The 13,708-nt window shown below is 35.2% G+C and overlaps 1 protein-coding gene and 1 non-coding gene across 2 annotated transcripts in view; both read right to left on the reverse strand.

Annotated features, from left to right (window-relative positions):
* The window catches only part of Unc13c (unc-13 homolog C), a 281,403-nt gene that overhangs the window by 138,181 nt on the left and 129,514 nt on the right, over positions 1 to 13,708 (reverse strand). Inside the window, exons 11-13 of the mRNA XM_069995373.1 lie at positions 13,051 to 13,166; positions 11,649 to 11,812; positions 3,640 to 3,796 (exon numbers count right to left, since the gene is read on the reverse strand). Coding sequence (XP_069851474.1) covers positions 3,640 to 3,796; positions 11,649 to 11,812; positions 13,051 to 13,166 — 437 coding nt within the window. The remainder of the gene's footprint in view (positions 1 to 3,639; positions 3,797 to 11,648; positions 11,813 to 13,050; positions 13,167 to 13,708) is intronic.
* LOC138809064 (small nucleolar RNA SNORA40) lies at positions 5,538 to 5,663 on the reverse strand. Its single transcript, XR_011366689.1, has one exon. It is a non-coding gene; the product is annotated as a small nucleolar RNA SNORA40 (small nucleolar RNA).

Here is a 13,708-nt window from a genome sequence, read left to right on the forward strand (position 1 = left end):
ACACACACACACACACACACACACACACACACACACATAGACACACATGAGTATGATAACATAGTAGGAAATTATTATCAACAAAATCTGTATTCTTATCAGCTGGCTGCATCATTGGCATAGTGGCACATTTCCTTCTAGTTTTATTTCTAAGTGTGTATGTGTGTATGTGACCTTATATATGAGTGTAGGTGAGTGTTTGTGTGTATAGCTTTAATGTTGGAATTATTTTCTAGAGTTATGTAGCACTTTTCCATTTAGCATTCTATCATAGACACTATTCAATTACATGATTTCTTTAAAACCTTGATTTTAGAAGATGTATTATATTGTATATTATTAGTAACTATATATTACATTACATTTTTTACTGTGAAAATACCATACAGAGGGGTTATAATTACATGGGCAAGGTAATGAGTACATTTCTTATCAAGCATTGTTGCCTCCTCCTTTGTTTCCCCTTCCCATCCATTCCCACCCCCCACCCCCCACATTACATTTTTGTGAATAAACCCTATTCTAGTCAATTGTCTATGTAACTGCTCAATAATCCACGAAAATCTCATCTGTTTGCCTTAACATCCATTGGCTGACTAATTCCAATGGTCTCATTTCTTTTCCCATTTCTTTCTGAAAGAATTTACTTTACATTTCATAACACTGAACGTTTTTGATGACTTTTACAAAGATTCTCTATGTGCTTTCTTCAGAAAACCTTGCCTATCTCCTCTTCCTGACACTCAAGGCTCAATCTTTTTCTCTTTGTTCTTGAGCACTTTCAACCAGATCATGCCTGAAAAGTAGTATTCACCTACAAAGAGTCTGATTTTTTTTTTATTTTTTAGCACAAGGAACTTATTTTTTCTTAGAGATTTGTTTTACAATTATTACCAATTAGGAAGTTTCCTTTACTGCTTTGATTTGGAGATCTAACATGTCAATGTTACTGCCTTGGAGAAGGATAAAGAAGGGCCAACATAATCATTACTGTGTCCCAACTTAACAGCTTCAGTAGCTGAATAAAATCCTGCAGCTCCACAGTGAAGTTGAAACTGTTATATTTAACATACTTGACTAGGCAAACAGTGTTCTTTTTAATAGAGAAAAACACAAATCCACATGCCAAATCACTAATTTATGAAGCTGTAGTTTGAAGACCCCATTTGTTTTTTGACCCTTTGCTACAAGAAGTGATTTGATTCACAAAATGAAGTTTGTTATAACCATATTGCCTATGAAACCTCAAATGTACTAAAACCAATCAGCTTTTCCTTCTCTGGGTCAGCATGAAGCAAAAGAACAAAATATCTAATTTTCCTCCAGGGAGCTTTCATGACCGATATTAATCATATCACCACATCATCTTTCTCAGAGGTAGAATAGCTCAGTGTTCCATAAGACTGGCTTATTTTCAGCAATGTAAACTGACAGGATATTAGAAGCCAAACAACTTCATAACATGGAAAGCTTTAGATTACAGGTAAAATTCTAAGAGCAAGGGTTCTGTTACTGAGATGAGAATTTGACAATAAAACTTCCCTGAAATCTGAAACATGGCCTCAACAGTATTTTGTTTAACTGCCTAAGGAATTTCCAGGTCCTGCAAGAGTCAATCTGTCTAACAGAAGTAGATGCAGAGGTATTGATTACAGTATAAGTAGGGTAGGAGAAACAAAATTTTTTATATAATTCTTGAGCTCTCTCTTTTTATACACTAAATCACTCTGTGTGTGTGTGTGTGTGTGTGTGTGTGTGTGTGTCTGTGTGTCTGTGTGTCTGTGTGTACATGTGTGAGTGTGAACACACCCATATTCTGGTACTAGAGCTTGAATTTAGGGCTTGAGCATTTCTGTTCAAGTCAAATACTCTACCATTTGAGCACAGCTCCACTTCTGGCTTTTTGTTGGTTAACTGGGGATGAAAGTCTCATAGACCTCCTGTCTGGGCTGGCTTCAAGTTGCAATCCTTGGATCTCAGCTTCCTGAGTAGCTAGGATTATAGGCCTGAGTCATGCTCATCATTTGTCAACCTCTTTTTATCTTCATCATACATTTGAGAACATGTTAGAAGCAAATTTATTACCATCATTGAGCAGACTGAGGTTTAGATGACTGAGAAACTTGCTAAATTACAATAAAAATTCAAACCCATCACTCCCATCCCCCAAGGGTTTACTGCTATTAATGTTTCTTTTAATTTGTCAATAACTTTCTCCTCTGGTTCATGGCAGTTACGTTTTCCTCTGGTTGATTCTAACTCAAACTCACACACCTCACTCATGTGAAGGAAAGGGAAAAAAAAGAACAAGAGTAAAAAACTTTTTTTTAGAACATAAAAATTAAAAAAGAAAATACCCATCACTTTGAGGTTGGTTTGAATCCCAGTTTCAGATTAAAAAAAAAGAAGAAGAAGAAAACAGAGGCAGATTTCCTTTCTGATTAGCGTGTCTTTCTTTTAATTTCTGTGCCTCAAATCTTTCTATTCTAGGACACATATCCCAAAATTTGATTTCTGACCACATACTCAATTGAAAAAAAAGCATATATATATATATATATATATATATATATATGTATGTATATGCATGTATGTATACACGCACACACATACTCAATGAAACAAATTGGAAGGGCAATGGGAAAAGTAACTATGTGGTCTTAGAAAGCACTTTTTTTTTTTTTTTTTTTTTTTTTACAATGGATGTACGTTTTTTCCCCCTGGATGCTTTTCTCTTTTCCTTCACTGGCTATGTCTTCAAAGACAACAAGTGCTGATTTTACTGTGGATTTTATGGCCTGAAAAACTCTGATATAAATTCTCCCTTTTCCATCTCCACTGATTTTTAGTTTTGATTCTTCTCACTTTACTGGGCAATTAAAACTAATTTACATCCCATTTCCAGTCTTGAACCAATTTTGATTTTAATTTTATTATACTTGGAAAGAATGAGTTTTATTGATGTGTGTGGCAGACTTCTTAGAAGACCTAGGTTTCTCCTTTTAAAATGTGCTTTTGATGTCTTCAAATAGTTCAGGTATACACTTTAATAAGGTAGAAGTAATTCTCTTGGGCTATTTCTATACCTACTCCTTTTTACTTGGAGGATGAACTGTTGGCATTACCAACCATAGAAACCAATGGGTGATGCAAATGGAGCCACTCAAGCTCCAGGGAAGGCAGCCAAAGTCACTTTCCAGAAGACTAGTGAATATGAAATGGTAAACACTAAATTTGCATGCATGCACAATTCCCAACAAAGTCCTGGAAAAGATCTCCCAGTGACAGAGATTCAACCAACGAAGATTCATCTTGGCTGTTAAATCAAGTTATTTCACAGAAACCAATGAACTTTGAGCTACAATCTATTACAGTAAGATAAATTGCTACAACCTATTATAGTAAGATAAATTCCCCCAGGTATCCCTTTTTGCAAAAAGATTTGGGAGAGTTACTGGTTGTAAAGGCCCTTGAAAATGAATCCCCCCAGAAGCTGTTAGAAATTTTAATGTTCAAAAAAAATATATATGTATACACTCTTAGAAAGCACTTTTTTTTGTAAAGGCCCTTGAAAATGAATCCCCCCAGAAGCTGTTAGAAATTTTAATGTTCAAAATATATATATATGTATACACTCACACCAAAGTTAGTAGCAGCAAATCGATCTGAGGCAGAAACCTGGATGTTTGTTGAAATTGTTGTGTGAGCGTAGAAAGCATTTATATTTGCCAGCAAAGTACTCATGACTGCAGGGACACCAGGGCACATATATTTTGACGACAGGCATGAGAAGTGCCTGAAAGACAAAAAAAGTATAAAGTGCTTTAAAAAACAGCAACAAGTTCATTTACATCACAGCCTATCTTCTTTTTAAAATTATTATAAAGGTGATGTACAGAGGGGTTATAGTTACCTAAGTCAGGTAATGAACACATTTCTTTTTAGACAGCATCCACCACAGCCTATCTAATGTCAGCAACTAAAAGTCATTCTTCTAGCTATGAAAAAGTGTAGAGAGCACCCACAAATGCTAACTGAAACAGATAACAATTTCAGCCTTTTGATCAACCTTTTCATTCATGAACGGAGTGTCTAGAATGTGTCTTTCCATGGGATTGTGGATAATTTCTCCCACCTTGAGAGTGCAAAATGCAAAGTATAATTTCCAAGTATTGGAAAGCAAAGACACAAGGGCCTCCATTTGAACCACTGGAATAAGTAGAATATGCTTAAATTGAGATAATTTTATTAACAAAAAGGGATTACTTGAAAAATTATAATGATCTAGGAGAACAAAAAAGCTTCCTTCTGTCCCTCAACCTGCCCACATTGATTTCAGCCCCTAAAATGCCATATTCCAGACAAAATGTTCTTTTATATCTGAATTTCCTTGTGTGTGTGAGTGTGTGTGTGTGTGTGTGTGTGTGTGTGTGTGTGTGTGTGTGTGTCACTGCTCCTTTGTATATGGCTGATGTTTGACTGCCTGAGCCATGCCTCTACTCTACCATTTTGCTGGTTATTTTGGATATAGAAACTCAAAGATTTTTCTGCCTGGTCTAGCTTTGAACTACAACCCTTCAGATCTCAGCTTCCTAGGTAGCTAGGATACTGGACATAAATTACTGATGCCTGGTTGGTAAGCCTTGGTATTTTATATGAAAGCAGAGATCCAAGTGGCTCCCCCGTTTCATGGCACATTGAACAAATCAACCTTCTCACTTGATTCTAGTTTGTGGGTTTTTTTCCCCCAAGAAAGGAATACCTTCTACCAGCAATTCTGATTTCTAAGCACTAAGGAGACAAGATTTAATTAGGCACACTGATAAACAGTTAGGACAGATTGAATTGTGCCAGCTTTATGCTTAAAGACTTTCTTTTCAACCCTGGATAATAGCATCATTGATAATGTCAAAAGCATCCAGCATTCAATTCTATTTCTTCTCTCAAGGAAACTTGGTTTCATGTGGGCTGTAACAAAAGCTCTGAAAATTGAAAGTACAGCTTATGATAAATGTGAAAGATAAAATATGCATACAAGAAAGAAATGTGCAATATAGAATCTAATCCTATTTTACCCTCAAATCTTAGTAATTTATCCCACACCTTAGCATCATGGTATTTGGTATTCTTGAAGAAATAACAACATAGAATATACATACGTACATACATATCCTGAATGACACTCAAAAATAAATGTGGGTGCAGAAAATTGTAGCTTTTCTTATATCTCATGTGGGCTATCTTGCCCACTTTATTTTTCATAGTACTGAATTATGATAGTAGGCTCAATTTTTAACATCGTTCTTTGAGAATAACAATTTATGCCATAGAAGCTACATGACTTATATAATTTAACTACGGAGATTAAGTTATCAATGAGTGCTTCTTTAAGGTGAATTGTATATTTTTGAGTTTGTTATTCACTGGATTCTACCACGAATATTTATTTTTTTTAGCTTATACATCAACTTGATTCTCCGAGCCAACCTGAATGAGTTAAAAATACACCCCCTATCACTGCCAACTATTGTAGGAATCATAATCCTTCTTACATGTACCAAAACTCATGCTCAATAATGAGTTCTGGGTTGCAAAAGAGGATTTACTATTTGCACTTGTCTGTAAGGCTTTGTTACAACAAATTAAAGATACATACGAGTGCTACAAGAATAATATTTTTTAAAAAGAAAATTAGATATCCCTAGAGATATGCCATCAAATTTCTTTTTGTCAAAAATTCACAAGTAATTGTATTTGTTAATTCGCATCACAGGTTAAGAGCTATAGAATATACAGTGGGGAAGGTGGCATCAGGAAATATACATATATAATAGAAAAAGGAGATATAGTAAAAAGAACAGGTAATTATCAAAATAACCTTTTGAGAAACTCAAAAGCTGGACTTTATTATACTCAACTGGAGGTCATGAGAATGAGTAGCTTTGTTCTAAGTTTAAGAGAAAGATTAGTGCCTAGAATGCAACCATGGGGAGGGGTTTGAACTCAGGGCCTTATATTTGCTTGGTCAGATGGGGCTCTACCACTTGACCCATGTCCTCCAGCCCATATTTTGCTGGTTACTTTGGGGATGGAATCTAGAGAACTTTCTCCCTCGGTTGGCTTTAAACTGTGATCTTCCACATCTAAACCTCCTCTAGAGTAGTGAGGCTTATAGGCATGAACAACTGTTGCCTGGCTAATCTCTACTTCTTTCACTGCTACCTGAAAGTTTTGGTGCTGGATCAAGATGGCAGCAGCACCTTAGAATTCCTTCAAACATAAATCATGGAGAGAAAAAAAAGCCAGATAGGAAGCAGAAAGCCAGGGATCAGAATGGGCAGAATAGGGATCTTGTAGCGGGAAGGAAGCAAATTATGGTAAGACTCTTAGAGAGTGAGGATAGAAGTTATTGGATTGACAAATAAACATTATGATTCCTTCGCAACATCATTGTTTCTGGAGAGACAGGAGTTTTCACCCAGAGGAAATGAGAAGCAAAGTGAGAGATGCCCAAAGATACCCAAGGTTAAGTAGGTCAGGGTAGATTGTGGCAGATTGTGGCTCTCTCATGTGAATTTTGTGGAGTTGCCCTTGAGTTTTATGGTAGAAGCTGGTTGCTCAGGTGAATCTCAAAGTGATTCCATTGAGTTATGTACATATTGGAAGCAAAAACCAATGCTTTGTAAGAAATGTTCTCATTACCTTGCTCATGTGATTGTAACCCCTCTGTACAGTATTTTCACAATAAAAAACTTATTAAAAATCAAACTGGGAGGTAGAAGAGGAAATGGACACTTCTTCCCTATTTCAAATACTGCTAACACTCATCAGGTACTGTAGTCAGAAAGTATTTGTAAAAAAAAGATTTATTTGTAAATTTATACTGCCATGTTTCTTAATCAGTTAAAGTGCAGGATAGAGGCACATTCTGTATCATATAATTGCGAATAAACAAGCCATGAACATGAGAGTGTATGTATTTCCTCATTTCCTTTGGATCACATCTGTCTCTCTTCATTGTGACATGTTGTATGCATATCTGTTTCTTCTGTAATATGCATAGTTCTTATTTTCAAGTCCTCTTATCTAGATCATACTTAGCCTACTCACTTCCCATCCCCAGGATTTAACCCATAACTTTTTCTTGATCAAAATAAAGCAATATGAGCTAAAGGAACTGATGCAGAATCAAAGAGCAGAGGACATGGGCTCAGTAGGTACCCTGAGTATGACAGTTTATGACAACATCCAATTACCTTGTGAGCATAGCAGGCAAGCTGTAATGATGATAGCTACTTTGAAGGTTAATAATGCTCTATTCATCATCAGTATACTGAGAGCAGTATTTGAAAATTTCCAGAGCATTAGCCATGTATTCATCTTAGAGAACTGATGGAAATATTGCAGTTCTAAGTTAAAATTTAACAGGTAATTTGTAGGGTGGGATGGGCAGTAGATAGCTGAGTCACCACACCTTTTAAGCCTCGCCTGGAAACTTCAAAGGAAATAAAAAATGATTTCAAATCCCAATAGCACCATAAATATAGGGGACCAGTCAACAATTTCCTAATACCTGGCAGGAATATTCCCTAATTTTATGGCAGTTGGTAAAACTGAGAAGTACCCAACACTTTACTAGTATCTAATCTACTAAACTGTTAACCTAACAAGAAAGACATGGGAAGGTATTTCTGGGAGCCATTCATTGTATTCTTCTGCATCAGAGATTTGGGCCTAGCTTGCTTCCCAGAAGGGCTGACTGACAATCAATCCTTATTCCACACAGAAAGAAGAGAGGCTGGAAGAACACCTGGGATGGTACACCCTCGGGATGATATATGTTCTGCTCCTAGCAAGACAAAATTCACAGGTTGCTCCTATTCTTCTTTCTCTTATGCTTTGAGAGAAACTTAGAGCCTGCCAGTAGGAGCAGATGAATGTCTTTCCCCTGCCTAAAAGAGTACTACATTTGAATAAAGACATGGCAAAGAATGGAAAGTGTTTAGGGATTTGCCTTTCAATTTAAGGTCTGCTGGTGGATGCTGGCAGCACACAAGTGCTCTGTAAATATGAAAAAGAAACCCTTAAACTGCCAAAGCAAGCAGGATGCAAACATCCTTGTATACTTTTAGGCCAATACATGCATATGTATGAGCATACTATGAATCTGTACATACTTTATAAAAACCAAAAATACCATGAACTCAAATAGTCATAGTGTCACCTCTGCCTAGAGTTTTAGATTTTTGTGATTGAAAAAAATATATATACAGTACCTTTAATGCATATCATGAACTCAAATGGTCATTGTATCACCTCTGCCTGGAGTTTTAGATTTTTGTGATTGGAAAAACAATGTATGCAACAAAGGAGGAGGCAACGATGCTTGATAAAAAATGTACTCTTTACCTTGCCTATATAATTGTAACCCCTCTGTACGGTATTTTCACAATTAGAAAAAAAGAAAAACAATGTATGCAATATCTTTAATGCATGATTATCACATTGTTACCTTCTTTTAAAAATGTATAAAATATACATTAAAATATTGCTAATTCAACTTTTAGTGTACTGTAGATTTGTGTGTATGTGTATATGTATGTATGTGTGTGGCACTGTGTGTGTGTATATATATATGTATATATATGTGTGTGTGTGTATGTATATATATATATACATATATATATATATATATATATATATATATATATATATATGCTGTGGGGCTTGAGAGTTGGGTGCTGTCCGATTTTGTGTTCAAGGCTAGTGCTCTGCCATTTGTGGCACAGCTCTACTTCTTGAATTTTTGATGGTTAATTGGAGTAAGAGTCTTGTGGGGTTTCCTGTCCTGGCTGGCTCTGAACTTTAATCCTTAGATTTCAGGTGTAAGCCACTTGCTGGATGACCAGCAAAACAGTACTCTTACATTAACTTAGAAAAATAGAGCTATCCAAAACTCATTTTAAAAATACTGTAAGAAAATTTTTACAAATAGGGTTGGTTGGAGGAAAGGTGACTAGGATCAAAGTACATGTATGGAAAAATCAAATGCAATCCCTCAGTTTATACCATTAATATATACTACTTTTTAAAAAAAATTAAGTAGGATTATCACTGTTCAATTGAAATTTTTTGATCTCTACAATGGAAAGTCTAATCCTGATTGGCTCTATCAGGTTGTGCATCTGAACATAGATAACATGTGGTGGTCACTTCTTCCTATCATCAGCAATGGACTGGTTGAAACCTTGGGAGTATATGCTTGAGGGAATCTGCCCTTTGCAGAACTCCCAGCTAAGAAGCTTCTATACTACATAAAATTTGGCAAAATGCTCTGCATTTATGTGCACATTCTTTTTATGTGTAGTTACACCCAAAACAAACATTTTTTCTTGCTTCTAACCACTTGTTTTAAAAAAATAATTCCCTTTTTCCTTTTAGAGGCTAAAGTTCCAATATTACTTACACTATTCTCAAGGGGAAACAGGATTAACAGTTAAAAAACAACAGTTTAAAATGATTGAGTGAATCCACCTTGCAAAAAACCTTTCCAAAAGTACCCCTTCAAAAAAAGAAAACAAAAAGGTCATAAAGTACTGCTGAAATTCCTAGAAATGTTTAGCATTCTTCCCCTCCCCTCAAAGACTTGATTTAAAAAAAACACAATGGATTAACAATGTTAAAAGTACTTGTCTACACTTCTACAAGTAAACTGTCAAAACAATTTAACAAATGCAGTTTTATGCTCCCTGGGAAAAGCTAGACTAACAGGCTCAAAAATAATGCTTAAATTGTGAATGATATAATATGAAACCAGTATAAAAACTGACAGAGTCCAATGGAACAGAGAGATCAAAAGTAAAGTGAAATGACAGCCAGTTGATTTTTTAACCAAAGTGTCAAAAACACAGGATGTAAAAAAATACATATGCTAGGAAAAGTGGATATCCACATGCAGAAAAATGACTCCAACCCTTATTTCATGCTATATAAAAAATCAAATTAAGGAAGTGGCGCTGTAGCTCAAGTGGTAGAGCGCTTGCCTTGAGCTGAAGAGCTGAGGGACAGGGCCCAGGCCCAGAGTTCAAGCCCCACGACGGACAAAAAAAAAATCAACTTAAATGTAGGACCTCAAAGCATGAAACTATGAGAGGAAAACAGGGAAATATAGACCTAAAGAAGTCATTCATTTGTCTGAGTCTCAAATTTACTTCCAGCTCCCCAAATGGTGATGCTGATGCCTAATTCATGTTTGTTTCCTCAGAACTATTACAAGAATGCTTATTTTATTTCTAGGATTTGCATTAAATGCAGAGATTACATTTAGCAAAGGGGAAAGCTTTATAACATTGGTCTGGCCAATGGCTATTTGGATATGAGCCCAAAGGAACTGAGAACAAAAGTAAAAATAAATAGGATGATATAAAACTTGAAAGCTTCTGCAGAACAACAAACATAATCAATGAATGAAGAATGGGAGAAGGTAATTGCAAACTATACATATGATAAGCAGTTAACACTCCAAATATATAAATAACTAAACAGTCCAACAGTGAAAAAACATACATATCTTGAGACTTAATATCCATGGGCATATTGTTCTGAGGAGATCACCATTGATGAAAGAGCACAAATACTTGATTTCAGTAGTCTAAACAGTCTCACATTCACCTGTACTATTTGTATGTAGTTCTGAGTATCCATAACACATAACCACATGAAGTAGGCTACATTACTGCTATAAATATTATGGTTGCGCATGACATTAATACTACTTATCAAAAACTAGATAATGTTGCATGCTAGTTGTAGGTGCATGATTAATTTTCCCATGATGCCACCCAACTTTTGTCAGTGACATGTTGCCTCTCAATAAATCTAAAATTAATTTTATTTTACACTTCAGTACACTAACTTTTGTTTTGCTGGACATGATTGGCTTTGGGGAGGCATATTTTCATAAAAGTATTCTTATTTAAGTTCCCTGATAGCTGGGATAATAGCTGTTGAGATGGAGGTCTCATGAACTTTTCCTAACTATGCTCAAACTTAGAAGTATATGAGAATTACCTACATAGTTGGTTAAAACATAAAATGTTGGGTTCCATTTCCCAATTTCTCATTCAGGGGATCTGGTTGGTAGAGAATTTATATTTCTGTTCCGTAGAGCATGCTGGGACTAATCAAGAGAAGTGAACATGGTGATAGGGAATCATTCACTCCAAATACTTGAGAGTTATGCTCAATATAAAACACGTATAAGCTGAGTGTCTGTGCCTCACACTGGTAATTCTAGCTACTCAGGAGCCAAGAACTGAGGATCACAGTTGAAGCCAGCCTAAGCAGGAAAGTTTTTGAGACTCTTATCTCCAATTAATTACCAAAAGGCTAGAAGTGGAGCTATTAGAGCACTGAACAAAGAAGATCAGGGATAGAGGTAAGGCATACCTGCATGCATGCAAGCATGCGTGTGTACACACACGCACCACCACCACCACCAGAAATAAAAACAAAATAAAAACAAGTACAACAAAATGTAGCCCTCTTAAATAATATGCTTCATTTGAATGACAGGAAATGAGATGAATGAGTTTTCTCTTTAGATTTCAACAGACATTTCAAACCATGTATTGTTTTTTAGTACTTACGTCATAGCCTGATAAATGGATTCAATCCCGTAACGCATGGCAAATTCATCAACTATTTCTTGGGAAGCATCATCAAAGAAAACCTTCCAGGCTTCATCTCCTTTGACCTCTGGGATCTTTACTCCACCATTAGCTTTCACTTCAGTCAAGTAATGGAACAGATTCTGAAAGCAAGTAGGTTTTCAATTGTTCAGTGAGTCCTCAGAACAGACCTAACTGTAAGTTATACAGTTACTTTTAATACTGTGCCAATATCTAAAAGCAATAGGAATATCCTGAATATTTTGTCTCATAAAGTCTGTCTTTACTGTTGTCTAGGACTATATACAATCAGAAGTTTTAATAGTTTGTATCCATCTAGCAATTTTCAGAAGGAAGTAAAAATGTTTGTATATAAAAATATTTTGCAATCATGGACTCTGAGTAAATTATAGTACTCTGGTTGAATAATATGAGGTTGGATACACTGACACAGAATTTAGTTAAATGAATGGTATAAATGGGCTTTATCTGCAAAATGGCAAGATTAGGGTAATGAATAGAGGCTCAAAACAAGTTTCTGAGAATTTTGTAGTGGGAAAAAAAATCAATAGTCTCAATTCTTTTTTCTAACAGCTTTGAAACTTCAGTATGGATTTAGCTTGGATCAAGTGAAGATGCTTTTCTTGGATTCTCTCTTTTTCTGGTTCTTGAACCAGGAGAAAAAGATTTCTGCAAAGAGAAGCTTAAAAGCACAAATCTTCTCTTCCTATGACCAGAGTAGCAGAACCAATGCTTTGGTTCTCACAATTAAGCATATTTGGAACCAATGCTTAATTTTGTAATTAAACATTGGTTCTGTAACCAATTACTGTAATGAATAATTAAAATGGTCGTTCTCATATTCTCTTTAGTAAAATGAAGTACAAATATTCACATCTACCATATATCCACAGGTTTAAATTTTCACAGATGTGTTTAGGGAAAATAATAAACAAAATAGCAAAACTGCCATTTTAATGTTTCTTAAGGAAAGGTACTTTATCTGTTTGAAGTTAGTCCCTCATCTTTTTGCTATATGGGTCAAGTATCCTTTTCATCAGAGAATTCTTCAGTGAGAGCTCTAACCTTCCTGTCCAATACAAAGCATCTAAAAGAAACCCAAGATACTAATTAAAGGGACCAGGGGATCAATGAGTCTTTCCTGTATCATCTGTCTCATGAATATATTCTAAAGTCTCATTAAAGAAAAAGGTTCAATACAGAAGACCAGCACAATGTAGAGTCAGAATCTAGCCACAACTCCATAAACCCAACTCCATGATAAAACCAAAACCAAAACAAAACCTTACTACTTTGTCTTATGATCCATCTTCAAGCACATTTTCTTTAGTATGCTTTATCTTTAATAAAGTGTGTTTACCTCATGTAAACATGTATATTGTATATGATATGGAGCAACTTTCTCCTCTCCTTTTATTTCCACATTGATTTTCAACCGAATGGCTCCTGATACAGCTGACTTATCTGTCCGTTTCTCTGATGAAGCAATAAATAAATAAATAAATAGTATGTGGTTATTTATGTCACTTATAGCAGATCTCTTATTCAAGTTCTCAAAACACGTAATGAAAAGCATATATGCGTATAACCCATTGATTTTTTTAGATCCAGTATAATGATATAACCATGGTGATTCACAATTTAAAATATGTCCCTGTTATGTCATAGTAATTGTTAAACTATCTTACATATTTTTTCCAAATAGAAAATGTCAATCACAAAAAGATATTGTCCTTTCATATTGGATATCCATGCATGTGGTCAATTTATATAGTAAAATTAATGTTGTGGCAATTAAAAATAAGAGGACTAAAGTTACCCTTCAGAAAAACTAAAGGATTTTCACTTACAATCTCTCAATGCTCATGTTCTTCTTCTTTTTTTCTGTACTGGTAATAATGAAACAAGGTTCTGGGTAACCTCCACACCAAGCACAACAAAATAATTTTTATTTTCAGTGATTCATAGAATTATAGTCGGTGTAGAGCCTTTGTAGATTCACAAATATTTACAAATAT

The sequence above is a fragment of the Dipodomys merriami genome, unplaced genomic scaffold (genome assembly GCF_024711535.1).
Source record: "Dipodomys merriami isolate MVZ:Mamm:240054 unplaced genomic scaffold, mDipMer1.0.p SCAF_48, whole genome shotgun sequence".
Taxonomy (NCBI): Eukaryota; Metazoa; Chordata; class Mammalia; order Rodentia; family Heteromyidae; genus Dipodomys; species Dipodomys merriami.